The following is a 27,998-nucleotide window of genomic DNA, read 5'->3' on the forward strand; positions in this document are numbered from 1 at the left end:
TCCTTCTTCCTTAGATAAGTTTTGGAATTCAATGAAGATGGCGTCTTCGTCTCTTCCTTGTTGTTCTTCTTCCATTTCCATCTGTTCCATTGTCTGTTGGTAATTGACCAGCGCCATTTCTAGAAATAGAAAAGCTTTTTCCATGCCATCTTTGCAGATTGCTTTTGTTTGCTCATATTCATCCCTCAGGTCTTCAAAAAGGAAAGCCATTATAAATAAGTCTTTTCTTTTCTTTATTCCTCTTTCTTCTTACACCAACCAAATATTCCGAGAGAAAGGCAAAACAATCCCAAAATCCACAATCCTCAATAAATCCAAGCAAGCCAAAATTCCCCCTTCCTCTTCCAGGGGTGGTATCAAACAAATAAAAAAAAAGAATCCAAGTCTATATTTTAAAGCCTTATTAAGATTGTATTTCTGTCCTCAAGTCTTCAAGGCATCTCCTCCAACAAGATCCAAATTTATATATTTTCTTTATCCTCTCCTTCCGGCTTAATTCCGTCGGGAGGAGTAAACTTTCCCTTCAGCACCTCAAAACAGCCGCTTTTTCTCTCTTGTGGAAGAAATCATCAGAAAACCATCTTTTCCAGGAGTTAAATTAAATAAATCTCAAAGCCCTGGGTCGACCAAGAAGAACTTTTACTTTCAATAACTTTCTCTTCTTCCTCCTGCGCATACTTGCCCACTGTCAACTTCTTTGTGGCGGCCATTACGGACCGCCGCTGCACCGTCCTGGTAACAGGGGGTTCTGCCGGCCAGGGGGGGTCTGCAACACCCCAAACCCTTCCTCCGGATCCCCTTACCTTCAGCTACCCCTGCAGGGCAGCCTTGCTCCGCACCCGTCCGGGTCGAAGCCCCAAACGGCTAGCGCGGCAGGGATCGCGCAGCCGCGAATCCCTACCGCTCGCGAAGCCGACAAACCGAAACTGCGATCCATCTTTTTCTTAAGCTCTTGCTGTAGTCCTGGTAGAAGGAGAAGCACATTTAAGGCACATTTAAGGCAACTGTTTCTAAGCCGCAGATGCTTCTTAAAGAAGTGAAGCCTTCATAGCAGGAGATCTCAGGAACATGTCCATCATCATGAAGAGCAATTCTGCAGAATGTCCAACATCTGGAGAGCAATTTTATATCAAAGATGCTTTCCATCCCTTCAAAGGAAGGGGAAAAAAAACAAATCCAGAAGATGCCCCAAAACAATTGGGAAGAGATATTTCTTGCTTAGAGGCTAGACTTTGCCAAGGGGCTATCCGGGACCACCGAGCTGCCTATGCCTTCCAGAAGATTATCCCACTGGTCAAAATCTTCTTTGAGTTCTAGATGGAGAAAGCAAAGTGTTATTGCATCAAGAGGCTATGGTGCGAAGCTCTAAAGTCTAACTGTTGTCATCCTCACCATTTTTGAGTCTTTGAGTACATTATGCTGTGAAATTCAGTAGGGGATAAGAGCACCTTTCCCATCAGGTGACCTCTTTGGAAATTTAAAGGCATCTTGTTGTACTTTCTAGAAATAGCATGGAAGGGTTTGCCCATTCATAAAAGAGTTGCTGTGCCATGCAGAGTAAGCAGACCAGAGGTGGTATTCAGCAGGTTCTGACCAGTTCTGGAGAACTGGTAGCGGAAATTTTGAGTAGTTCAGAGATCCGGCAAATACCACCTCTGACTGGAGATTTTACAGTATCCTTCCCCTGCCACGCCCACCAAGCCACGCCCACAGAACTGGTAGCAAAAAAATTTGAATCCCACTACTGAAGCAGATACACTTAGGAGAAGGCAAACTGGTGAAATGGTGGTACCTGGCTCAACAGCAATAACTGTGAGAAGGATCTTGGAAGTCCCAGTGGACAATCCCTTAAACATGAGCCACTAGTGTGCTGCAGCTGCAAAAAAAAGCCAATGCAGTCCTAGGCTGCATTAACAGAGGGATAGAATGAAGAACACGTGAAGTGCAAAGGTGGTACTCAGCAGGTTCTGACCAGTTCTGGAGAACCAGTAGCGGAAATTTTGAGTGGTTTGGAGAACCGGCAAATCCTACTTCTGACTGGCCACGCCCCCATCTATTCTCCGCCTCCCAAATCCCAGCTGATCGGCTGGGTTTTCTTTTGTTGCCCTGCACAGGAGAACAGAGCTGGAAAGCAGGTTAGTGGGGTGGGAGGGAATGGGATTTTGCAGTAACCTTCCCTCAGGAGTGGGAAGGGAATAGAGATTTTGCAATATCCTTCCCCTGCTACGTCCACCAAGCCACACCCACCAAGCCATGCCACACCCAAGTCACGCCACGCCCAAGCCACGGCCACATAACTGGTAGTAAAAAAAATTGAATACCACCACTGAGAAGTGTTAGTACCACTTTATAACGCCTTAGTAAGACCACACTTGTAACACTACTCTACATACAGTTTTGGTCAGCACGCTATAAAAAGATGTTGAGCTGTGGTGAGATTCAAATATTGTTGCCACCGGTTCGGTGGGCGTGGCTTTGTGGACACGCGTTGCGTGCGTGCACACACTTGGCGCACGCCAAATGCGCATTTTGCGCAGGCGCAGAGGCATTTGCGCAGAGGCGTTCTAACTTTGCCTCCCGCAAGCCTGCACTGTCCTGGTCGCTTCAGCAGCTGCTGCGTGGCACTCTTCTGTGGCAGCTGCGCTTCAAATTCAGCAGATAAAAGGGAGTATAGGAGCCTGGGCGGGTGGGTGGGCCCAACAGCAGAGCGGTGGAGAGAATCTGTTTGGTCTCCACTGTTCATTGCTCCTACTGGCTCACCACAACTGGCCAGAACCGGTCGAATACCACCACTGATGTTGAGACTCTAGAGCAGGGGTGTCCAACCTTGGCAACTTTAAGACTTGTGGACTTCAACTCCCAGAGTTCCTCAGCCAGCTTTGCTGGCTGAGGAACTCTGGGTGAAGTCACAAGTCTAAAGTTGCCAGGTGGACACCTGCTCTAGAAAGAGGCAGAGAAGAGCAACAAAGACGATTTGGGGACTGGAGGCTAAACCATACGAAGAACGGTTGCAGGAATTGGGCATGTCTAACCCTAATGAAAAGAAGGACTAGGGGAGACATGATAGCAGTCTTCCAACATCTAAGCAGCTGCCCCAAAGAAGAGGGAGTCAAGCTATTCTCCAAAGCACCTAAAGGCAGGACAAGAAGCAATGGCTGGAAATTAATCAAGGAGAGAAGCAACCTGGAACTAAGGAGGAATTTCCTGATAGTTATAACAATTAATCCATGGAATGACTTCCCTCCAGAAGTTGTAAATGCTCCAACGCTGGAAGTTTTTAAGAAGAGATTGGATGGCTATTATCTGAAATGGTGTAGGGTTTCCTGCTTGTGCAGGGGTTGGACTAGAAGACCTCCAAGGTACCTTCAAACTCTGTTATTCTGTTATTGGCTCTTCTCAGACCCCACCCTGAATGCTGCCCACTAACCTAGTTTGATTTTGCCTTTTATCTGACGGGTGTCTTGTTCTTTATAGGATGATGATGTCTCCTTTAGAGGAAGAAACAACTTTCACGCTATTGACTTACGGAGATGCTTTTGCAAGAAAGCGAGAGCAGCCTGGTTGGTGATATTCAGGCCTTCGTAGGGATCAATGGTACCCCTTGTCTTGTAGAGCCGGTTGACAAGGTTCCCGGCAAAGAAGGTGAAATCAGTGTGGCTCTGGTGGATGGTACCCCTAGGAGGAAAAACGTATCAGTGTCAAAAGTGAATCACTGAGAAGAACAGGGTCCAAAATGGATCCCCATGTCCAAAGATTGGACATCTCCCAGATTCAGCAATTCAACATCTGCCGTGAAAGTCTACATCCGAGGTGTGATGACCCAGGGTGGGATACAAAAGCAACAAAGTCACAACAACAGATGAAGTCCCTTTAATTCCTTCAACTTGGCTTCAAAAGGTCCAATTATCATTGACTGGAGAAAAAAACTCCCCCACAAACAGTTGCGAAAAGGAAGACCTTCTGTTCAAACTCAAAATACATATAAATTATAAATAGAAAAAAACAACACAAACCACACTGAAGAAATTAATGAGACAAGGCAGGATAAGGGCTTGAAGACATCCACAGACATTGTAATACACACACTGGGAAGGACGCCAGAACTCAGGTAAGAACTGACAAACTAGAAATATTTTCACGCTTTGCTTCCAGCACTAGCCCATGCGCAGTTTGTCCTTTTAAACAGTCCTCATAGCTGCAGCCCATGAAGGGGATCAAGGCCCTTTCCTCCCCCGTAGACCATGCCATTCACATTTCTCCCTTATCCACTCCTCCCTGTGTGCCCTAGGATGAAGAGGGGATGGGCTATGCTGGCTGGAGAAATCTGGGAGTTGAAGTCTACAAGTCTTAAAGTTGCCAGGTTTGGGGACCCCTGATCTATGCAATAAAAGAACACCCAGTAGGCAATTTGGAGTTTCAGAAGATACTGTGAAATCCAGTGCCTTGAAAGAGGACTTAACGATTGGAAATGTCCAACTTTTCTCAACTCTCAGCATGAAACTCCCAGGTTTGAAGGCAGCCTAGCTTCCAAGCATTTGCCTTGGAGAGCAATGGAGGGAAACTGCCTTATGTCCATTTCTGGTGCTTTGTGAAACAAAAGAAAACACCTCAGCAGTAACAGACACCCCTTTCGCCAATGCTAGTGGTAGAGTTCTTTGGGAACGGCGGGAGAGATTAGACAAAACACTGGGTCTGATTTAGCAGAGCTTAAAGGAAAAAAAAGAGAGAAAGATAAAGCGGTCTGTTTTTCTCATCTTCACACAATCATCCATTGTCTGCAGATAAAAGCAACTCTATAAGGGATTTCTGGACCAGGGATTCTGACTATTTAGCAAGATGACAGAGATTTATTTTCCCTTCCTTCCTTCTTCAAAATTCATCCAAAAAAGCTTTGCCAGTGCTATTTTAAGACGCAGACCTGATGCTGCCTTTGCATCCCTGTCTGAAATGAGCGTCAAAGCCATTCTACAAGAGTGTCATTCTTCAATACTAGCACGGGGAGGGGGGAAACACACACACACACACACACAAACCACACAGACACACCCATCTGGTAACATCTCCCTTTCGAAAGCTCTCAGTTTTAAGGGGCTGGTTTGCATTCATTTCACCTCCCGAGTCAAAAGGATTCTCTGGTTTTGGGCTATGCCAAATCCCAAATTAATTTTATGCAACTTATCAAAAAAGAGGCAATCTTACAAGGACACGACCCTGTTGGCTTTGCTAATCCATGCTGTTCTTTGTTGCTTACCATCTTTTTCTTCCTGATTTCTCCCCTTTTATTCCCCTAAATGGTCCCTTCCACTTCTCATTCCAGATACCACCTTATTTTTAACCTCCCCCTTCCCCCCCCCCACTCATTCCTTGTGTCACATCTTCTTAGACTGCAAGCCTGCAGGGAAAGGCTGTGTGTGTGTGTGTGTGTGTGTGTGTGTGTGTCTCCAATCTGTGAATGACACCTTCTCTGATTGGGTATTCTCTACTACTACGACAAAGGCGTTGATCACAGTTGGAGCCCAGGCAGACTCACAGGATTGTAATGATCTTGCTTTCACTGCTGGTGGCGTTGATTTTTTTCATCTTGGCCACGCTCTCTGCAGTCTGGAACGACTCTGTGTTGATAAACAGCACCGGCTTGGTCACTTTTGGGTAAACAGAATTCTCCAAAGGGAACATCCATGCATCAAGGGCAACAGCGCATCTACCGGACAAAAATAAGCACAGGGCACCTAGTGAAGCAGGAGTCCAACATCTCGGCTTCCCACATAGCAATAGACTTATATACTGCTTCACAGTGTTTTCCAGCCCTCTCTAAGATAGTCAGCCTGTTCCCCCCATCAATCTGGGTCCTCATTTTACCCACCTCGGAAGGACGGAAGGCTGAGTCAACCCTGAGCCACTCAGAATTGAACTCCTGACAGTGAGATATCCTGCAATACTGCATTCTAACCACTGCGCCACCATGGCTCCTTTGTTTGTCATTTATTTTTTTGATTTGATTTGATTTGATTTGATTTGATTTGATTTGTCAATCGCTTACCAGGTAATAGGTATAAGTATAAACATGAGTAAGAATACAGGAAATAAATACGAATAAATGGGGACAATAGGACAGGGACAGTTAGGCACGATGGTACACTTATGCACGCCCCTTACAGACCTCTTAGGAATGGGGTGAGGTCAATAGCGGATAGTTTATGGTTAAAGGAGTGGGGGGTTAGCAGATGTAACCACAGAGTCAGGTAGGGCATTCCAGGCATTGACCACTCCGTTGCTGAAGTAGTACTTTCTGCAATCGAGTTTGGAGCAGTTTACATTGAGTTTGTATCTGTTGTGTGCTTTTGTATTGTTGCGGTTGAAGCTGAAGTAATCATTGACTGGTAGGTCATTGTAGCAGATAACTTTGTCTATTACGCTTAAGTCCAACCGTAGGCGGCGTAGTCAAGGTTGTCCAAGCCCAAAATCTCAAGCCTGGTGATCTTTTGAGTTTGCAATTCTCTTTTAAAAAGAAGAAATTGTGGAAGATACTCACTTAAATTGGGCTTCTTTGACCAGAGCTAGCACTGCTGTGGCGCCTCCAAAAGAGTGACCCATGACAACGGCTTTGGTCAGATCCACATTATCCTGCAAGGGGTAGGGTGAGAACACTTTTAGGAAGCCAGCTCATTAATATCACGGCCCAAGAATCTCCAAACTGGACGATGCTGGAAGGCTCCAGGGATGGTGACCAAATTTGCCATTCTGCTACTGGGAACTGCAGCTCCCAAGAAGCCCAGCCAGCTGTCCGTTACAGATAGTCCTCAACTTACAACAGGTTGCTTAGCAACTGTTTGCAGCTACCATCTGCCTGAAAAGGGAACTTAAGGCCCAGATCCGATGTCCCAACAGTTGCCCACCCCAGTCATGCGACTGTATTCAGTGCTCAGCAACAGAATTGCATGGTGGTATTTGTAGTATCCCACAGTTACGTGACTCTTACTACCGTTTTCTCAAAAACCTGAACTTACTTCCTGTTTTCTGCAAAAAGCATGACCATAGTGAATCATTGGTTCACTTAATTGCTGTGTTTGCCTGAGTGCTGCAAAAAATGTCTTACAAAAAATCGATTTGACCAACATAAAACCCTGTTTTATGACCCTTATGACTTAGGCTCTATTACAGTTGTAATAAGGACGACCTATAGTGAGGAATGTTGGGAACCGTACTTAGGGAAAACCTCAATTAATGGCCATCCATTTACAAGAACAAGGGGAGATCTAGGATTCTATCAATAATAGGATCTCTCATTTTTATGGAAAAGAGAGAACCATTATATCCCCAACCCATTTCAAATTTTCCATAGGAAAAAATCCAGAGAATTATACTACAACAATTCTGTAAAGCATCAGGTCTGTGAAGGCTGAAGCTCATCTGCCAGCTGTCAATATTGTACTAATAATTGGTGGTTTACACAATGTCTTTATGCACATTTACATGCACATAAATACAAGTCTATACATTCCAAGCGAAAGTTCAAAAAGCTGTCTCTAAATTCCTTTTAATCTTCATCCTTTCTCTTAGAAATTATAGTTACCAAGGCATTGACAAAATCCCCATCGGTCAATTGCAAAAGGCAGCTTTACTTGGAACAGCTTACATTCTGAGATGATACCTTTAACATCACCAAACAACATTTGTCTATCCCAGATACTTGGGAAGGATTCAACAGGTGGATAAAAGTGCCAAATCTAAGCATCTGGCTGGCTGTGCAACCAACAACAACAATAATAATAATACTGTGGAGTTCTTGGTGCCCTCTGAACTTGTTGGTTTACTTGCAGATGTTTCATAACTGGCAAACCGTACTCAACGAGTAGTCCTTCATGGGTCTAAGTCTACATGGAGAGAAGTAAGCAGTGGGGTGCCACAAGGTTCCGTCTTAGGCCCAGTACTCTTCAATATCTTCATTAATGACTTAGATGAGGGAATAGAAGGGGAACTTACCAAATTTGCAGACAATACTAAGCTGGCAGGAATAGCTAACACCCAAGAAGATAGGCTCAAGATCCAGATAGATCTTGACAGACTAGAACACTGGGCCGTATCTAACAAAATGAAATTCAATGTAGAGAAAAGTAAAGTCCTACACCTAGGCAAGAAAAACCAAAAGTACACCTATAGACTGGGTGAAACCAGGCTCAATAGCAGGAACTGTGAGAGGGATCTTGGAGTCTTAGTGGATAACCAGCTAAATAGGAGCCAGCAGTGTGCAGCAGCCGCCAAAAAAGCTAATGCAATCCTAAGTTTAACAGAGGGATACAGTCAAGATCAAGGGAAGTACTAATACCACTCTATAAAGCCTTAGTAAGAATACTGCATCCAGTTTTGGTCACCACATTATAAAAAAGGTGTTGAGACTCTAGAAAAAGTGCAGAGAAGAGCAACCAGAATGATTAGGGGACTGGAGGCTAAAACATACGATGAACAGTTGCAGGAACTGGGCTTGGCTAGTCTAGTAAAGAGAAGGACCAGGGGAGACATGATAGCAGTCTTCCAATATTTGAGGGGCTGCCACAGGGAGGAGGAAGGGGTCAAGCTATTTTCTAAAGCTCCTATAGGCCAGACAAGGAATCATGGATGGAAACTGAACAAGGAGAGATTTAACCTGGAAATAAGAAGAAACTTTCTGACAGGGAGAACAATCAACCAATAGAACAGAAGTTGCCCTCGGAAGTTGTGGGAGCGCCATCACTTGAGACTTTCAAGAAGAGGTTGGACTGCCATTTGTCAGAAATGGTGTAGGGTCTCCCGCTTGGGTGGGGGGTTGGACTAGATGACCTACAAGGTCCCTTCCAACTCTGATTATCTATCTATCTCTAACTAGATAACATCATCACTTACCTAGTTGGATAAGGAAACACCTGCAAGCAAACTACCAAACTCAGTTCAACCCTGAGCTACAGATATCCTCTTCTATGCTCATCCTCAACGTCTCATTTCTTTTCTGGTTGTGTTGTCATATACTTTCCATGTGCACAGATGGGTTCACTTTCTATGAGAAGAACAGGTCCTGGCGCCCCCTGGTGGCTGGCTGAAATCACAGGATTCCTTTGGGATTGAGACACAAGGAGCAGTTGCAACCTCCGGTTTGGATGTATAAACTTGGGGGAACTGCCCCGGAAGGGGGAGGTAAGGCTATAAAAAGATGCAAGCTCCTTCTCTGCCAAAAAGGTGGGCAAGTCAGCTTTAAAACAAAAGCAAAATGTCTCAAATATCCAGGAAAACAAGTTTCAGATACAAGACAGAAAAAGCATTGATACAATAAAAGACACGAGCCACTCTTTTGAAGACAGCAAAATCCACATTTTGGACAGAGAGGCCCACTGGTTTGAAAGAGGGGTCAAGAGGCCACCTATGTCAAAATTGAACAGCCCTCTCCCAAGAGAGGGGGGGGGATACAACATTGTCTACCTCTTGTCTACAACACAGTCCTTTCAGCAGTTCCAAAAAGGCTTCACCCATTTGCACTACTAGGGTGACTCTGAGGACACACATTAACCTCCAGGTAGACTCAACAGTCCTCTAAAAGGATGCAAATGGCCAGCTGTCTTCAAGGAATATAAATCCTTCCATTCCTCATCATCCAGTCAGAACTGAAGAAGCTTCTTGGATGAGAAGCAAAACATCTTCAAAGAAAAAAAACAGGAAGTCCAGTTGCCTCCTGAAAAAAGCACCTTTGGGACAGGACCTGGATAACTGAGAATCTCCATAGACCAGGGATCTCCAAACTTGGAAACTTTAAGACGTGGTCTTCAACTTCCAGAACAAGTCTTAAAGTTGCCAAGTTTGGAGACCTCCGCCAGAGACCTTCATACAATAGTGCTTAACCTTGATAGATGTTTTCTAAAATTCTTTCCCATTAGGAAGATCTCCACTGCGTCAGTGGGGGTTGGGGGATGGATGGGAAGTCCAACGAGCCCACCTGACAAAAATAGCATCGCACCCTGGTCACATGAGTCTCTCACCTCTTTCCTAAATCCATCTAAATATTGTGCATGTGTTCTAAAGGATTGGAGCCTGTAGAGCTCAGCATGTTTACCTTCAGTACAGAGAGGTCAAAATCCGTGCGCAGAAGGTTTGCAACGACCTTGCCACTGTTGATGCTTTGCATCAGCCTGTATGCCCGTTTGCACTCGTTTGCTCTTTGATGGAGCTGCAGTGAAAAAAGGTTTAAAATTACCCTTTGGTTCCTCAACCCTCTCTCTCTCACACACACACAGGGTTAAGCCCAAGAATACAGCAGGATGCAGAGAGAGTGTCAGGTTTCCAAGTCATAGATCCACAGCAAGCAAAACTCTGAGGCAGGTAGATTCCTCAAAGAATAGCTTTATGGGATATATCATATTGGCACAGATCTGGGGAAAACCGACTCTGAAAGTTCCTGCGGTTTTCACCTAAGTAAAAGTTTGTTACTTCCTCAAAACAGTCAGTCACATGGTCCAATCACGGCTCTGTCTGGTTTCCTGGTGACATCCCTCCTCCTTCCTCTGACCTGGTGTGAGAATGTCCTTGGTTCCCAAGAGAAAGTATTTTATTTTGGCTACAAAGTCCCAGCTACCTCAAATATCCCCTCCCTGTCCCTCAAGTCCAGCGTTGCGACACTGAAGCTCCAAGATGGCTCCGGTCAGGTCAGCTTCAGGGTTGACAGAGAGATCAGATGAATGGATGATATTCAAGACTGCTTTAAGCAGTGGTGGGATTCAAATTTTTTTTTTACTACCGGTTCTGGGGGCGTGGCTTGGTGGGTGTGGCATGGTGGGCATGGTGTGGTAGGCGTGGCAGGGGAAGGGTACTGCAAAATCTCCCTTCCCCCTTCCCCACCCCACTAACCTGATTTCTAGCTCCGTTCTCCTGTGCAGGGCAACCAAAGAAGACCCAGCCAGTCAGTTGGGACTTGGGAGGCGGAGAATAGATGGGGGCGGGGACAATCAGAGGTGGTATTTGCTGGTTCTCCGAACTACTCAAAATTTCCACTACTGGTTCTCCAGAACTAGTCAGAACCTGCTGAATACCCCCTCTGGCCTTAAGTTCCTTAAGTTTACTGTCTGAGATAGTCAAGATGAAATACCTGCGGGTTCCGGAATGGAAACTCCTTCTGATCTGTGGGTACCCTGCGGTAAGTGAGCCATTCTTCATGAATCGGAGCCTCGTGTAGATCTGGTGCTTCTGGATCCAGCTTGCAAAAATAAGTAGCAGAAGCTGACCGGTCCCTGGAAAGGGCAGGTATTTTGAGCATCAGCAAGAACAGACAGGAAAACAAAGAAGAAAAGGAAATCTTCAGTTCCTCTACTTTTTCTAAGCTCCTGCCTGAAGTCAAAAGTTTTCCAGTGTGTCATTACAATCTCTAACTCAGTTTTCCTCGGGCTCTATGTGACAACACTTTCCTGGAAAGGAGGGATGATCTAATCTTAGCTTCGTGGCGCTATAATTCTGAAATCAAAGAACACTTCAAGAAAGGGTTTCTGGAACTTGCGTCAGTCCTAGTATCTGTAGGTAGGGCAAATCATTAAATTACTGACATTAAAGGCGTTGAACTTCATAACTGATTGGTCCCAGCTCTCCCTTTCCTCAATTATTGATTGATTTGATTTTTATTCTGCCTTTATTACTGTAAAAGTAACTCGAGGCAATGAACATATGTAATATTTCTTCTTCTTACGAAACTGCACGAACAATTTCTTGAAGATAATGGCCACTAGTATCAAGAAATGAAATTTTAGGATAGACGCATCAAAGGCATATTTTTTATTAAAAAAAAAACCCCATAAATACACGAATCTAATCTTAAAATGTCTTCTCTAAAGGGATTCAGTCTCACCTGTGCTCAAGAGCCATCACCAAAAAACCCCGAGAAGCCATCTCAATACAGATGGCCGAGTATGCGGTTCTGAAAATTGAAGAAGAAAGCAGATAATTAAAACTGAAGAATGCTGCTTCTTTTAAATTATTTGGTACTGAAACAAGCACATCAGCAAAGATGAAGACAAAATAAGGGAGTAGTAGTGTCTGCAAAAATCAACATGGTGATTGTGATGGCACAATGGAAGTACCACATGGATTTTAAGAGGACGATTGTTCAACCAGTTCCAGTGTTTCAGCTGTTTCTTGCAGATGTTTCCTTAATTAGGTATTCTCTAGCACTGGCTTTTTCAAACTTGACAACTTTCAGATATGTGGACTTCAACTCCCAGAATTCCTTGAAGTTGCCAAGTTTGGAAAACACTATTTTACCTCTAAGCAAAATGAAACTACAAGTTAATAGCACTTAGACTTATATACTGCTTCACAGTGCTTTACAGACCCCCCCACATACCACCACCTCTTACAATACTAGACAACACAGTATCAACAGTAGACCTTCAAATTTCTAGGTTCTACTATATCACATGACTTAAAATGGACACCTAACATCAAAAACGTCATCAATCAGAACCTGCTGAATACCACTTCTGCTAAAATAAACTTGAGTTTCTGTCATTCCTGGCTTGGAGCCAGGTTTGGAAGAAATACCCTTCTGGGTTCAGCTCCAAGTGGGGGAAAAGACACTGGATTCATGGAAGTTGCTTGCAAAGAAGGTTTACTGATGAACAGGATCACATGCCTTAGAGATCCTGGGCGAAGAAAAGGGAAGAGATGCTGGGAGTCCCTGGGTTTTATGCCCTCTGTTGGGATTTGAACTTCCTGAGGCACAGGAAGAGTATCCTGATTGCTTGTCAGACTCCCATGGGGCGATGCTGGGGTACCTTGGTTGAATCCTGCCGGGTGATGTAATCTTCCCAGGTGTCACGTGGTGAGATGGGTAGAGGGCTAATCCTATCATGTCCTGAGGGCCAGGTCTTAATCCCATCACCCTGGACCTGAAGGGAGGAGGGCAGGGAGCTGCTCTTTGTCCTTAAAACATGTTTCTCCTTTTCTCATCCAAGGAAATATAATATTCTACCTTTTTAAATATTTCCTAGAATATTTCATTCTTGGATGCTAGCCTTCTACACCAGCTTAGGGGAGAATCACCTGAGCCAAGTGAAGTCTACCTCAGAGCTCAGCGGAGGGGCATGTGCAGGAGGAAATTGGCCCTGGAAAGGGCTGAGGAAACATTCCTGTGTAAAACGTGGGAGAGGCAGCGACACTCGGGGCAGATCACATGAGCTCGGTCTATAAATATGTGTCTGTGTCGTATCTGACTCAACACTCCCGAGGAAGGTGGGTCCTCCCGAGAGAAGACTTGGCAAGGATTTTTAGATAGTGAGCGGTCCTCCTGCTTTGCATACAGCCTGTTGCACGTTCAATTTTCTGCATCCTCTGGAAAGAACTTTGTTTCCTAGACAGTTTGGATCAGCCTTTTTAGATCGGAGATAATTACAGTGGTGGATTCAGTTCTTTACTATGGCTTGGTGGGCGTGGCTTGGAAGGATACTGCCTGGCACCTGGGGAAGGATACTACAAAATCCCATTCCTCCCCACCCCACTAACCTGCTTTCCAGTTCCATTCTCCTGTGCAGGACAACCAAAGAAGACCCAGCCGATCAGCTGGGACTCAATGGGAGGCAGAGAATAGATGGGGTTGGCGGGGCCAGTCAAAGGTGGCATTTGCCGGTTCTCTGAACTACTTAAAATTTCCGCTACCGGTTCTCCAGAACTGGTCCAAACCTGCTGAATACCACCTCTGCTGCTGCCCAAATTTAGTGACACAATCAGAAAGGAGGTTTGAAAATGGCAAAAAAAGACATCTGGACCCCGCTGATTATTCTGCTGATATCTACTGAGACAGAGAGAAGGAGATCAAGGGTTCTGCTATAAAGCAGACAAGAGGCATATAGGATCTACTAGATTTCCATGACTATCATTCAAGAATCTCAGACTCGTGTATCAACACCAGCATCCTCATCCTCGGCCTTTCTGGACGAGTTGGTTTTCCACCCTACCTATACAACTCACCGAAAGGCTCCTAGTCCGTGGGAGAATATGATCAATGGGTACTTGTGCGAACAGGGTCGGAAAGGCGCATCCCAGCTTACAGGGATCTTACACGATCCTGCAAAAATGAAGAGAATATTTGTTTATATATACAGGTAGCCTTGACTTAGGACCAAATTTATGTTGTTAAGTGAGAAATTTGTTAAGTGAGTCGTACACCATTTTAGGGACCTTTCTTGCCACATTTGTTAAGCGGATCACTGCAGTTGTTAAGTGAGTCAAATGGTTGTTAAATGAATCTGGCTCCCCCATAGACCAGAAGTCTCCAAACTTGGCAACTTTAAGACTTGTGGACTTCAACTCCCAGAATGCCAAGTTTGGGGACCCCTGCTGTAGACTTTGCTTGTCAGAAGGTCGCAAAAGGGGACCACATGACCCAGGGTCAGTGCAATTGTCATAAATGTGAGTTTGTTCAGTGCCGTCATAACTTTGAACTGTCACAAAATGAACTGTTGTAAGTCCAGGACTACTTGTATATGTATATATCTACTTGTATATTTCTTAACTGCCCATCTCTCTCGACAAAGATTACCTAAGATATTGTGTGTTCCCTTGCATTATAAAAATATGACTTTATCCAGGCAGTTATTGAGAAATTTCTAACCCACTTCCCTAAAGATGATAAACATGTTTTAAGAAAACATTGTTTTTTCCGTTGAACAAGGCCTGGAAAGTACAATTAGAAAGGAGGACTCTAGTTCAGTATGAACAAATTGAATTGTACAGTGAAAAGATGAAGACTTGTAAAACTGTAATATTGGAAACCAAAAATATTATCCTATTACTTGGCAAACTAGTTTGAAACACATGTCCAGAAGAGAAACGTTAGGTATATACATATATAGATGTCCTTTAAATTTAAATAGTAAACATGGCAGGGAATTAAGCTAATTAGCTAATTCAATTCACTTATTTAAAGCATTTTTTTAAAAAAATCAAATACCTACTTTTGGTTGCCTGATGATTTTTAAAAATATGCTTTATGTGGATGAATTATTATTTGGAGGAGATATCAAGATCATCATACCACATTTATGGGACAATAGATAACATTTAACAATGAAAAAATATAAACATGATTTATTATGATCTCATATGATATTTTGCAATCAGCTAAAGGTTTTACATTGCAGGACAGTAGATCATAGATCATATCTGTGTTGTTTGAAGAAACGTCCCAATCTCAAGCTTGGTTAGACTCGTGTTTCTCAACTATGGTGGCTTTAAGATAGAGATCTCCAAACTTGGCAGCTTTAAGACATGTGGACTTCTGGGAGTTGAAGTCCACACCGTCTTAAAGTTGCCAAGTTTGGGGACCCCTGGTTTGAGACCTGAGGACTTCAACATGCTGGCTGGGGAATTTTGGGAGTTGATCCAAAGATCTTAAAGCCACCATGGTTGAAAAACAGTGGATTAGGCAGAAGAACAGCTGTCCACACAGGTTTTCACTCAGTAATTCACAAGAAGCAGTTATCTTACCAAATGTGACACTGAGAAGTGGCGCAAACCATTTCCTATTCAAGTTCATGTAGTCAGCTAGTCCAGAGTAATATTCATAGCGGGGAATCCAGGACGGCTCCTCAGCTTCACTCTGAGGGACACAGGGGTAGAAGAGGCGGAAGAAGAGGCCCTATAGCAAAGAAGGGTCAAGTTAGTTTAGAACCCCAACTGTTGATTTCAAACAGCAGAAGAGTTTATTACCAGCCATCTATATACTGTATAAGAATCTAGTCAACTAACAGTCAACACTAAATTGACACTAGTAGATAAGGGTCAACAGAATTCACAGGAAGAAGGCTGGATTTGGGTCTCTTGTGGCAACACAGTGATTCTAAACCAATGACATGTTTTGACTCCACCTTCCAGCTGAGCCTACTCTTTTCCTATACAGTCCATCTTTGACAGACTTCAACCATCTCCCTTTTGGTACCTTAGAACTACCTCTCAGAACATACTCCATCACCTCCCTTATGCCTCTCAATTCCCTTTTTAATGCCTCTTTTCTGTGAATTCCTTGCCCTAGCCCTTCATTTTCCCCTGCCCCACTGCCACTCCAATATTTCTGCAGATGAGCCCAGGAAATATTGCCCGATGCAGTGTTTTATTTTCTTTTTTTAAGTCAAGTTTTTTATTTATATATAAGTATTTTGAATACAGCACATTGTCCGGGCATTTCATTTTACAAAAGAAAAAAACAGATATACTGATAGTAATAATGATCATACACGTTAATAATTATAACCATATTTATAATTATGTTAGCTTATTGATATTAATCATACTAGCATACATATAATTATGAACAACATTCATATTTTACTTAGATAACAATAATCTTTTGTCATCTAATTTCTGCCTTTTATCTCTAACCATTGATAAGCTCTATTCCACGTTGAAAAGTATATATCACCTTTATCTTTTATTTTCAATGTCAATCTATCCATCTCTGCACAGTCCAATATTTTCCAAATTATATTTTCACCTGGTTGTGTATTCTCATTTTTCCAATATTGTGCAAATACAATTCTTGCTGCTGTCAATAAATTTAACATTGTATATAGTCCCTTTATACTTATGATTCTGGTATTATACCTAACAAAAAAAATTCTGGCTTTAAATCTATATGCTTCTTTATCATCTTTTCCAGCCATGCATGTATTTTCATCCAATATTTTCTTGCTTTTATGCATGTCTGCCACATATGATAATAGGTACCCAGTATCTGATTACATTTCCAACATTTGGCGGACATGTTGTTAAACATTTTTTGCTAATCTTGCGGGTGGCAAATGCCACCTGTAAAACATTTTATATCAGATGCAGTGTTTTCATTGTAGACAATCACACATGCTTATCATAGAAGTAGAATAGGCATATCGTCATGCTGTCCAAATGACCAAGGAAATGTCTTCAGACCCTGCTGGCTCCCTTGGCTAAGAAATGGAGATGACCACCATCCCTCATAGTCTAGAACAGGCCGATATAGAGTAGCTTAGAGACCCTTGAAATAGTAAATGAAATTCAAACATTAAAAGAGAAAAGTCTGGCCTCAGGTCTAAGGTTTGGCCAGCTCAACATTTCTGGGATATTTATTTGAGGAACTTTCAATTTTCCAGCTGATAAGTGCCTCATTCATTGGATGGTTATATTTGTTGTCATTCTTTCCATTATGTAGGCCAGGCTTTACACAAGGAGTGGACTGACACACCCTTTCCCCATGATGGCTCTTTCTGGAAAGCATAAAGAAGCTTTTCCAGCTTCCTGTACTTCCTCATTTATATGCCAACGGGTTTCTCATCAATTGCAATGATTCAACTCTTCTCCATGATATCATTCATACCTGCCTTCCTCAGTATGATGTGGACTGCAATTCCTGGAATTCTTCAGCTATCGGAGAGACAACGTATTTCATGGGTAACATCTTGGGTGAAGAGGAAGGAACTGGCCGAAATCCCCCCCAAGAAACTTCTGGGGTTGATGGGGAACCAGAACTTGGATCTTCCCACTCCTAGTCCAGCCCCTTCCCCACTAAATCGCCAGGTTCTTGGACTGAGAGGAAGGGACTGGCCCAAAGCTATAGGGAGTTTCTATGGCTGAGCAAAGATTGGCATTTGGGTCTCTCCATTCCTAGAACAATGTTGTTCACACTCTGTAGTGTAAGACTTCTTCAAACATTGAACAGCTGTGATGGAACGTAGTGTGGATTCCTAGGAGGGAGGAGTACATTCCAAATGAACTAAGAGACAACCCAGTCCAGATATTTTGTGAGAAAGAAAGAGAGTGAGGAGAGTCCCTCCCTAACAGTTCCCAGAGTATATGGTAGTTGTAGATAGTAAAGTGCTTAGTCTGGCAAGATTCTATCTATACGTGTGAAAACAACAAAGAATTTAGCTTGGAAGAATCACCATGTCATTCTTGGTTTTAGGGCCTGACAAAAATGATGTACTTGTTGTTCCCAGAATATATGGTAGTTGTAGATAGTAAAGTGCTTAGTCTGGCAAGATTTTGTCAATAGGTGTGGAAACTACCAAGAATTCAGCTTGGAAGAATCACCATATGTCATTCTTGGTTTTGAGGCCTGACAAAAACTATATATTTGTTGTCCACTGATTCATCTCTATCTGAGCAGATACTCATATAACTGTTGTATGGGAGACTAATATATTTGTTTATGCAGGTTGTCCTTGCTTAATGGACCCTTGTTCAGCAACCATTTGAACTTACAATGGTGCTGAACGAGTACTACTTATGACCCATCCTTATAGTTGTGGCCATCGCAGCATCCCGAAAATTATGTGATCACAATCTGAATGCTCAGTGTCCCGCTCCCAATTATGACATCAGAGCGCCCACAGGGAATGTGATTGCCATTTGAAACCTTCGCTGCTAGCTTCCAAGAAGCGAAGTCAATGGGGAATCCAGCAAGAGATTGTAAATGGTGACTGTGTGACATCGCACTTAACAATTTTGCGGGATTCATTTAACAACAGCAACTGGAAAGGCTGGAATTGCCATCATTAAGTGCTGCAGTCCACAACTGCATTGATTAGCGACTGAAATTCCATCTCTATGGTCATTGTTAACTGAGGACTACCTGTGGTTTCCATAATAGGTCATGTGCCAATTTGACTTGAGCCAAGATAAAATATCTCCTGTGGAATATGGAAGATATTATAGAGAATTGGGAAGCTAAAAATTGTCCAGAGAACATATCCAATTGCACCAGACTAGTGTGGTAATTTTGGCTCTGTCATTTTCTAGATCTAAATTGAAAATGTTTAACTTCAATTAAGGCTTTATCAAGGCTGAGTAATGATATGACCAGGAGAGGCCACAATATGTCAGATCAGAATCAGTTCGATTCTCAGCGTCACAGTGACGAATTTACCGTGAATTTGATTTGGAAGATTACTTTTCATGGAATCCATGCTGCAGAGAAATTCATTGTATTTCCCTGTAGAAAAGTGGCAGTAAACATGTTTCTGTATTTATGTTCATATACAGGTAGTCCTCAGCTTATGACCACAATTGAGCCCAACATTTCTGTTGCTGAGATATTTGTTAAGTGAGTTTTGCCCCATTTTAGGACTTTTCTTGGCACAGTTGTTAAGTGAATCACTGCAGTTGTTAAATCAGTAACATGGTTGTTAAATGAATCTGCTTTCCCCATTGACTTTGCTTGTCAGAAGGTCGCAAAAGAGGATCCCATGACCCCCGGGGACACTGCAACCGTCATAAATATGAATCAGTTGTCATGCATCCAACTGTAAATCATGTGACCATGGGGATGCTGCCACGGTCATAAGTGTCAAAAATGGTCATAAGTTGCTTTTTCAGTGGCGTAACTTCAAAAAGTCACTAAGCGAACTGTTGTAAGTTGAGGACTGCCTGTACTTCTCCATTCTCAAAGACATGAGAATCTTAAGCACACAGAGAACAAGAAGGATGGATGAAGGGAGGGAGGCTAGCTGGGGAATTCTGTAAGTTGAAGTCCACAATCAAAGTTGTCGAGTCTGGAGAGCCTTGTGTGTTAGCGTTCCAGAAAAACAAACTCCACCACCAAAACTCCGAGACAGACATTTTCTCAAAGTTCCATTTTATTAGAGTTGTCATACTGTCACATCTGGGAAAACCTGAATCTGAGTGTTCCGTAATTGAAAATCAAAGATCCATCCCACTGCACCCCTCAGTCCATCACTTGACCCAATCACCATCCGTTTTAGCTTGAGACATCCTCCAACCATTCCTTGTCCAAGGGCAGGATGACATGACCTTAACTGTAAAGAAGAATGCTATTATGTCTAACTACAATACACTCTAAGAAATCCCGCTCCCAATTTTTCAGGCATAGGAATATGGTAGCGTGGAAGCTTCTGGTGCTAATATGGCTTCCTAAACTGACACCTTGTCCTAGAACTGTAGTTCCCAACTTTTTGGGCACCAGGGACCAGTTCTGTGGAGAGAGTTTTTTTCCATGGACTGGAAGGGGCCTGGTTTTGTGTGCTGCCTGTATACCATGGATGGGGCTTTGCTCGGATCTGTGGACCGGTTTCTGGAATGCCGCAGACTGGTGCCGGTTCACTGACTGGGGATTATGGACCGCTGTCCTAGAAGATACTCAAGATGGAACATTTCCAGAGAGCACTTCTTAGTTAATCATCACCTCTACTTCTTTAAGACTATTACTCCTGTTGGATGCATAGAATGAAGTTTCCAACAAGTTAGTGCTGTACTTATAATGACAATATTTATTATACAATGACAATATTTTATTGTTGTTTATTCTGATGGATTCATGGATGTTTCAACTCTATTGTACTGCATTGTGAATCCTTAGCAAGTCAGTGGTCTACAAATGTAATACATAAATAACATTACTGTTTTGAGAACATGCCGCGAGCCTTCTCCAAAAAAAAAAAAAAAAAAGGCACTTCCTTATTGACCAAAGGAACAATGAACAATAGGTCATAAACCATTTATTTTCCACAAAACCACTTCTCACTCATACATATTCTTATCTTTATTCCTGTAGGTGTCTGGTGCTTCCCCTGTATTTTTATTTTCTAACAAAGCCAATGAGTAAGTGTGAAGTGAAAGAAAGAAAGAAAGAAAGAAAGAAAGAAAGAAAGAAAGAAAGAAAGAAAGAAAGAAAGAAAGAAAGAAAGAAAGAAAGAAAGAGGGAGGGAGGGAGGGAGGGAGAGAGAGACAGAAAGCAAGATGTCAGCACAGATTGGCCCTTTCTTTCGCGAGGCAATCTCTACAGCAGGGCTCTCCAACCTTGGCAACTTTAAGACTTGTGGAGTTCAACCCCTGCTCTACAGCACAATGTTAGCTACATTACTCACCCCCAATTTCTTAAACACAGACAGATAAAAATCAGAACAAGCAAATGACGCACTTATTATACACACAAAGAATGTTACTAGTGTTAGAACTATTATCCTGTACAATTGTGCAATCACTAAAAAGCAGAAGAAAGAAAAGGGAAACACTGCGTCAGTTCAGTGTTAAAATGCACCGACAAGCAAAAACTTTAAATAAAAGTATTTTTTAAAAAAAAACAAACCTCACACCATTTCCAAAATGTATGATATCATTTAAATTGGGGGGGGGATTGCAAACTCAGATAAATCAACATTGCTTATAATAAGTGCTAAATTAATGTAGGGGTTGATGTTGGAGCTCCTGGTTTGAACTCTAAGGGAATCAGTGGGATCAGTTTGATCATGTGGCGCTGTGGGGAAATCGTGCAAAGGTCATAAGTGCCAGGAACAATCCTTTCTCAGTGCCTTTGTAAAGTCGCTAAATGAATGATTGTAAGTCAATCATTTCCTCTATAAAAAGAGAAAAATAAACCCAAAGCATGCGGTTCAGAGGTGGCATTCAGCAGGTTCTAACCAGTTCTGGAGAACCAGTAGCAGAAATTTTGAGTAGTTTGGAGAACCAGCAAATACCACTTCTGACTAGAGATTTTACAATATCCTTCCCCTACACGTCCACAGAACCGATAGTAAAAAAATTTGAATCCAACCACTGATGCAGATAAAGGGTTATCCTTGACTCTCTTTATTTTATCTTGCTTTCTATTTTGGTCTTAGAATGTTTTACAATACAGATTGCATTTGTTTCCATCCCTTTGTTTTTAATTATTATTCACTTACAACCATCTCCTTTCTCAGTCTCCCAGAGTGCATTGCTGAACTGAAAGAAAATTTCCATTCCTGACCTCAAGGATTGCTAATTTAATTTATTATGGCAATTAGCAAAGGAAAAAGGGACAAAGGAAAAAACTCAAGGAAAACACCCAACATGTGAGCTCTTTCGGCATTTAAGACTTTAGGAAAAAGGAAAAGGCCAAGCAGTTTTACTGTGGGAAGAGCTCTGATCCAAAACAAAAGGACTCTGCCCTTCCTCTTTGAATACAGAGAGTCCACGACTTACAGTCACAACTGAGCCCAACAGTTCTGTTGCTAAGAGAGATAGTTGTTCAATGAGCTTTGCCCCGTTTTATAGATCTTTTTTTGGCCATAGTTGTTAAGTGAATCACTACAATTGTTCAGTTAGTTACACAGTTGTTAAATGAATTTGGCTTCCCCATTGACTTCACTTGTCAGATGGTCACAAATGGGGATCATGTGACCCCCGGGACAATCGTCATAAATATGAGTCAGTTGCCAAGGGTCTGAATTTTGATCACGAGACCGTGGAGATGCTGCAAACCGTCATCAGAGTGAAAAACAGTCATAAGTCACTTATTTCAGTGCCACTGTCAGCTCTGGAAGCCATATTCCACGCTGCCACATAGCCTGAGAAAGTGGGAGGGGGGTGATTTCAATTGAGTAGCTCTAAGTAATAAAATTCTTTTGTTAGTTCAAGGTCATTGAGTGTGGCGCAGGATGAAATAAGGATCTTACTTTTGGACGGATGGTGATTGGGCCATGTGATGTGATGACGGCCAAGGGGAGATGGATTTGTAGTTTGGGAAATTGCGGGAAGCCCGAAAAAACTTTTAGATTCGAGATTCCACAGATGTGCCAAGTGCTATTCTAATAAAGGTACTTTTGAGATATGTTTGTCTTGGAGTTAGTGATTGGAATGGAGGTTTGCTGGAATGCTGTACTTTGAACTGTCACTAAACGAATGGTTGTAAGTCTGTAATTGTTTTCAACTGAGGGTTTTTAGGTTACAAAAAGAGGCACGTTGGCCTAGCGCAGTGATGGCGAACCTTTTTGTGGTATGCTAAAAGCGCGGGGGTGCTGGCACCCACAATGCAATGCACCCTGCCCCGCCTGCGCATGCGCGCGCAACACCCCCACCCTGCCTCCTTACCTGCACTGTGCATATGTGCGTCTCCCAGCTGATTTTAGGACCATTTGAGGTTGTTTTCACCCTCTCAGAGGCTCGAGGGAAGCCTCTGCAGCCTCAGGAGGCTGAAAACAGGCCCGTTTCACCACTTCCGGTATTTCCAGAAGGGCCGGTTTTTGGCCTCCCGAGGCTGCAGAGGCTTCCCTCGAGTCTCCGGGAAGGTGAAAACGGCTTCCCCCGACCTCCAGAGGCCTTCTGGAGGTTGAAACAGGCACTGCCGGTATTTCCGGAAGACCTGTTTTTTGGCCTCCTGAGGCTGCAGAAGCTTCCCTCAAGCCTCCAGGAGGGCAAAAACGGCCTCAAACGGGCCGAAAATCAGCTGGGAGGCGCGTGCATGAGCAGTGCAGGTAAGTTTGGCTGGGGCTCGCATGCCCGCACAAATGGCTCTGCATGCCACTTGTGGCACACGTGCCATAGGTTCGCCATTACGGGCCTAGCGGTTAAGAAGTTTAGACTGTCAACTGGAAGGTTGGCACTTTGAGACCCAAGTACCGTGCGATGGGGTGAGCTCGCATTCTTGCCTCAGCTCCTGCCCATCCAGCAGTTGGAAAGCATGCAAATGCAAGTAGATAAATAGGTACCACTTTGGTGGGAATGTAACAGTGTTCCGTGCGCCTCAGCATATAGTTATGCTGGCCACAGGACCACAGAAGTATCTTCGGATAATGCTGGTTCCCTCAGCTAGGAAATGGAGATCAGTACCGGTCCCCTGGAGTCAGACACGACTGGACAAGGGAAATCTTTACTTTTACCTTAGGTTATAAAAAGCCACCCCATTTGGGGGCAGGAAACAATGGCGCAGGATCTGGATCGTGATTCTTTGTTCCATTTGCAGTTCATAGTCCATAACTACAGCGCAGGTGGCTAGATTTTGCATAGCATCACTGGGGATTCGTCAGAAACACACATCTAATCCCCCATAGCTGTTTTATACAACAAATATGACAAACTGCTTATTCTTTTCCCTTTTAGTATAAAACCGATTAGGAGCCTCACAGTTTATGGATTGTAGTTTTAGCAGGGGTGGGATTCTATCTGTTCAGACCGGCTCTATAGAACCAGTTCTTATGATTCGGAGAACTGGCAAATCATGCCCCCGGCCGGGCCCTGCCCCTGTCCGCACGCCCCTCCACTGCCCGCCCAGTCAGTCCTTATCATGCAGGGCAACATTGCACGCATGTCTGACATCGCTGACTGCGCTCTTCCCTGCCCAGTCACTCCTTAAGGTAGTACTTTGTTTTCCCTCCTCCCGACAATCAGCTGTTCCTATGATCAGCTGTCCTGGGATTCCCCTCACTGTCTTACTGCTTCATCTTGGAAGCTTCCATGAGGCCCAGAAAGGCAAAAAATGGAGGAGGGCACAGCACCCCTCCCCGTGCTCCATTTTTTTGCATTCCTGGAAGCAAAAATTCCCCCCCAAAGGCTCCCCTGAGGCCCAGGAGGCTCAAAAATGGAGCACAGGGGGGAGCTATATGTCCCCCCGTGCTCCATTTTTTGCCTTCCTGGGCCCCAGGGGAAGCCTTCTGGGAGCAAAAATGCCTCCCCCAGGAGGCTTCCCTGAGGCTCAGAAGGCCCCAAAATGGGGGCTGCTGCTGCAAAAAAGCCATGCCCACCCAGTCACATGGCCATGACCACCTAGCCACGCCCACAGAACCGGTTGTTAAAAAATTTGAATCCCACTCCTGAATTTTAATATAGTAGACCATGTGTAATCAACAGACTGGATTTTATCTGTTATTTATTATTTTATTCTAGAATTATTAATTTACCGAGTGTTTTTATTTGTGCTGGTCTCTGATTGTACTAAATTGAATTGATTGACCAGTCATGCCAATTAAAGACATAATTGCAGTTCAGACCACGTCCAGCAAGACAGGAGTTTACAGCTGCTTTCAACAGCCCACTGTGCTCCACAGGGGCCAAACTGCTAATCCCCATTGAAGTGCTTTGAGCTATTGCTTGAAGGGATAGAGAATGAATTCACTGGCAGGGCAGGATTCACAGAAGGCTCACTCATGGCACGTTGTCCCTCCAGGGTTTGCTTTGCATGGAACAAAGTCACCTGGCCTTCTTAGTAACTATGAGTCAACCAAACAAACAATGTCAAGATAAATGTACAAGTCCACAGCCCTTTTACCTACACAGGTAATCTGAAATAATTGCAAATTCAGAATTCAAACACAGTCTGGAACCAACACTATGCAATTCTTTCTTCAACTTTAACCCAAAGCAGCCATTTGGACAGGCAGAAGTCACACATTATTAACTCTAAAATAAGTCCTTATATTTTCTTTCTTTCTTTGTGATCCTTTTTCTCCCTTCTGTCATGTTGACTGTGGACAAGGCTTTTTTAAAAAAAATTCTCATTTCTTTGATTATATGGATGGCATTTAAAAGAATATCTTTTAGAAATAGTCTCTGGTTTGGTGGACCTAACTATCAGTTAAGGTTTTAATTCTAATACATACACTTCTAAGAGTTGTATCCCATCAAACTCAACAGGTTCAATTCTAAATAAAGCCTCACACTTAGAATCATGATTCATCAAACTCAAAGGAATTAAATTAAATTATGTAATTATTATTCTCTAAAATGTAGTTAAATTAAATGTAATTAAAATATAATTTATAACATTAATAAATAGTAATGGGCACCTTGAGTACAATCCCAAAATATCTGGAACACCACTTTCAGTGTTGGAGCATTCACAACCTCTAGAGCAGGGGTTCCCAACCTGGAATATTCCAGGGGGTGTGAGAAAAGTCCAGGTAAATAATAGGATATTGGCTATATGTTGGCATTTTTATTTATTATGCAATGGATTAACCTTGTTTTCATTTTAGAGTTAAGTATCATTATTTAGTGGCCGTCACATACATAGCTGAAAAGATTAAATCCTACCATATATTTAACGCGTTCAGTAGTTCCTAAAGTCTAAATTTCAGGGGGTGCGAGGTTCGAGTGAAATTTCTTTAGGAGTGCGGGGCGAAAAAAAGGTTGGGAACCACTGCTCTAGAGGCAAGTTGTTCCACTGATTAATTGTTCTAAGTGTCAGGAAATTTCTCCTTAGTTCTAAATTGCTTCTCTCCTTGATTAGTTTCCACCCATTGCTTCTTATCCTGCCCACAGATGCTTTGGAGAATAACTTGACCCCCTCTTCTTTCTGGCAGCCCCTGAGATAGTGGAACATTGCTATCATGTCCCCCCTAGTCCTTCTTTTCATTAAACTAGACATACCCAATTCCAGCAACCATTCTTTATATGTTTTAGCGTCCAGTCCCCTAATCATCTTCTCTGTACTCTTTCTAGAGTCTCAACATCTTTTTTACATCATGGCGACCAAAACTGGATGTAGTGGCCTTGCCAAGGCATTAGAAAGTGGTATTAATACTTCACATGGCCCTTTCTTTAGACCAGCAAACTTAAACCAAATCAGCATATTCATTTCTGAAACACAGGAATACTAACATCCAACAACTGTTCTCAAAGATAAGAGAGGAAGCTCGGAGTTGACATCACACAAGAAAAATTTGAGAGTTTTGTAAAACAAAAGGCAAATGATGGTAGCAACTGAAATGTGTAAAATTATGCCCAGGTTGACAAAAGTGAGCAAATCTCTTACATGTTATGAGAATCCTGGATCCCTGGACCTAAAATATTAGAGCAGTGTTTTCTCAGCCTTGGCAACTTTCAAACGGGTGAACTTCAACTCCCAGAATTCTCCAGCCAGCATGCTGGCTGGGGAATTTTGGGAGTTAAAGCCCACACACCTTAAAACTGCCATGGTTGGGAAACACTGTGTTCAACAAGTTTCAGTGGTGTTCACACAGCACACCAAATCTATATAAGTCATCAGGGAGTGGCTTGAGAAGAAGAGATGGTTCAACAAGCACTATTAGTTTATTTGGTTTTACGTTTAGCCACATGGATGAATTAAATCACTATTTCATTGAGTGCATTTGCTCGATGCAGTAGAACTGAAAACAGATGAACAGATAATAGATAATAGATAATCAGAGTTGGGAGGGACCTTGTAGGTCATCTAGCCCAACGCCCTGCCCAAGCAGGAGACCTGTGGATTTCATGCTGGCCACAGGACCATATAGAATTGGGAGTTGACGTCCACAGAATTCTGGGAGTTGACGTCCACAAGTCTTAATGTTGCCAGGTTTGGATGTAGACTTTCTCAGCAGATGTTGAATTGCTAAATCTGGGAGATGTCCAATCTGTGGACCTGGGGATCCACTGTTCTTCTCAGTGATTCGCTTTTGACACTGATATATTTTTCCTCCTAGGGGTACCATCCACCAGAATCACACTGATTTCACCTTCTTTGCTGGGAACCTTGTCAACCAGGTATACAAGACAAGGGGTACCATTTATCCCTACTTCAACTCCCAGCTGGCTGGAGAATTATGGGAGTTGAACTCCACAAGTCTTAAAGTTGCCAAGTTTGGGGACCCCTGGTCTAATCTTAAGTAGCAATATCTTGACCTCTTAGTGTCTACCTGAGATTACAACTTGTGCTTAGCCAGGAGTTAACCATGGCTTATGGATAAACCCACACGTAAACTAAGGTACACACACACACAGGAGTCAATGTTCACACAAGATTTTCTAAGCCAATTTTCTGCAAGGTGCGCATCCAAGGAGCGACTTTCCAGCCCTGGGATAACGGAGCCAGCCCTCTTTCTCACGTTCTTGTTGAAACGAGAGGCCCGATCCCCAAGCCCCGTCGGTTCCACCGGGGCAGCTTTCCCCACTTCCCGTCCCGCGGCGCCCGTTGTGCCCCTACCTTGGGAGTCTGGCCCACCATCACGTCGGTGCAGCCGACCGGATAGGCGCCCTTCCCGTGGGGCAAGCCGAGGGACTGCGTTACCCCCATCCTGGAAGCTTCGTTCGTCGCCTCCCGCGGAAAGCCCGAGGCGGCCTGAAAGGACAGCGGTCTGACGGCTCTCCGAGGCTGGGAGAAGAGAAAAAAGGGGCCGAGCGCCGTTTCGCTTCCTCCTCTCGCCCTCTCCCCGGCCATTGGCTGCCGGCGGAGGGAGCCGTCTGCGGCCCGGCCCGGGGGAGGGAAGGAGGAGCCGGGAGGGACCGAAAGGAGGAAGCTCCGAAGACGA

The 27,998-nt window shown here is 43.5% G+C and overlaps 1 protein-coding gene across 2 annotated transcripts; it reads right to left on the reverse strand.

The window, feature by feature from the left end:
- Window positions 1-917: 917 nt before the first annotated feature.
- On the reverse strand, window positions 918-27,998 carry PAFAH2 (platelet activating factor acetylhydrolase 2). 2 transcript variants are annotated; one of them, XM_026676022.2, is made up of 10 exons: window positions 27,674-27,998; window positions 15,493-15,643; window positions 13,975-14,071; window positions 11,858-11,926; window positions 11,108-11,249; window positions 10,079-10,192; window positions 6,533-6,624; window positions 5,531-5,701; window positions 3,527-3,675; window positions 918-1,313 (listed from the first exon to the last, which is right to left on the reverse strand). In XM_026676022.2, the coding sequence occupies exons 1-10, from the start codon at window positions 27,905-27,907 to the stop codon at window positions 1,219-1,221; spliced, it is 1,314 nt and encodes a 437-aa protein (XP_026531807.2). In that variant the 5' UTR covers window positions 27,908-27,998; the 3' UTR covers window positions 918-1,218. The 2 variants fall into 2 exon arrangements, with proteins under 2 accessions (XP_026531807.2, XP_087826759.1); XM_087970633.1 differs by lacking the exon at window positions 5,531-5,701 and having other exon boundaries at window positions 1,076-1,313.

Source organism: Notechis scutatus, chromosome 8 (genome assembly GCF_049901735.1).
Source record: "Notechis scutatus isolate UNSWTSFEM ecotype Mainland chromosome 8, rNotScu1.2, whole genome shotgun sequence".
NCBI classification, from domain to species: Eukaryota; Metazoa; Chordata; class Lepidosauria; order Squamata; family Elapidae; genus Notechis; species Notechis scutatus.

Bases quoted from the DNA above. Each gene is read 5' to 3' on its own strand.
- PAFAH2 (XM_026676022.2), bottom strand. From the start codon at position 27,907: ATGGCCGGGGAGAGGGCGAGAGGAGGAAGCGAAACGGCGCTCGGCCCC. The intron at 14,072-15,492 runs GTAAGATAACTG...TCATTTTTGCAG, and splicing joins ACTTCTCAGTGTCACATTTG to GATCGTGTAAGATCCCTGTA. The intron at 3,676-5,530 runs GTGAGTCTGCCT...TTTTCCTCCTAG, and splicing joins AGCAAGATCATTACAATCCT to GGGTACCATCCACCAGAGCC.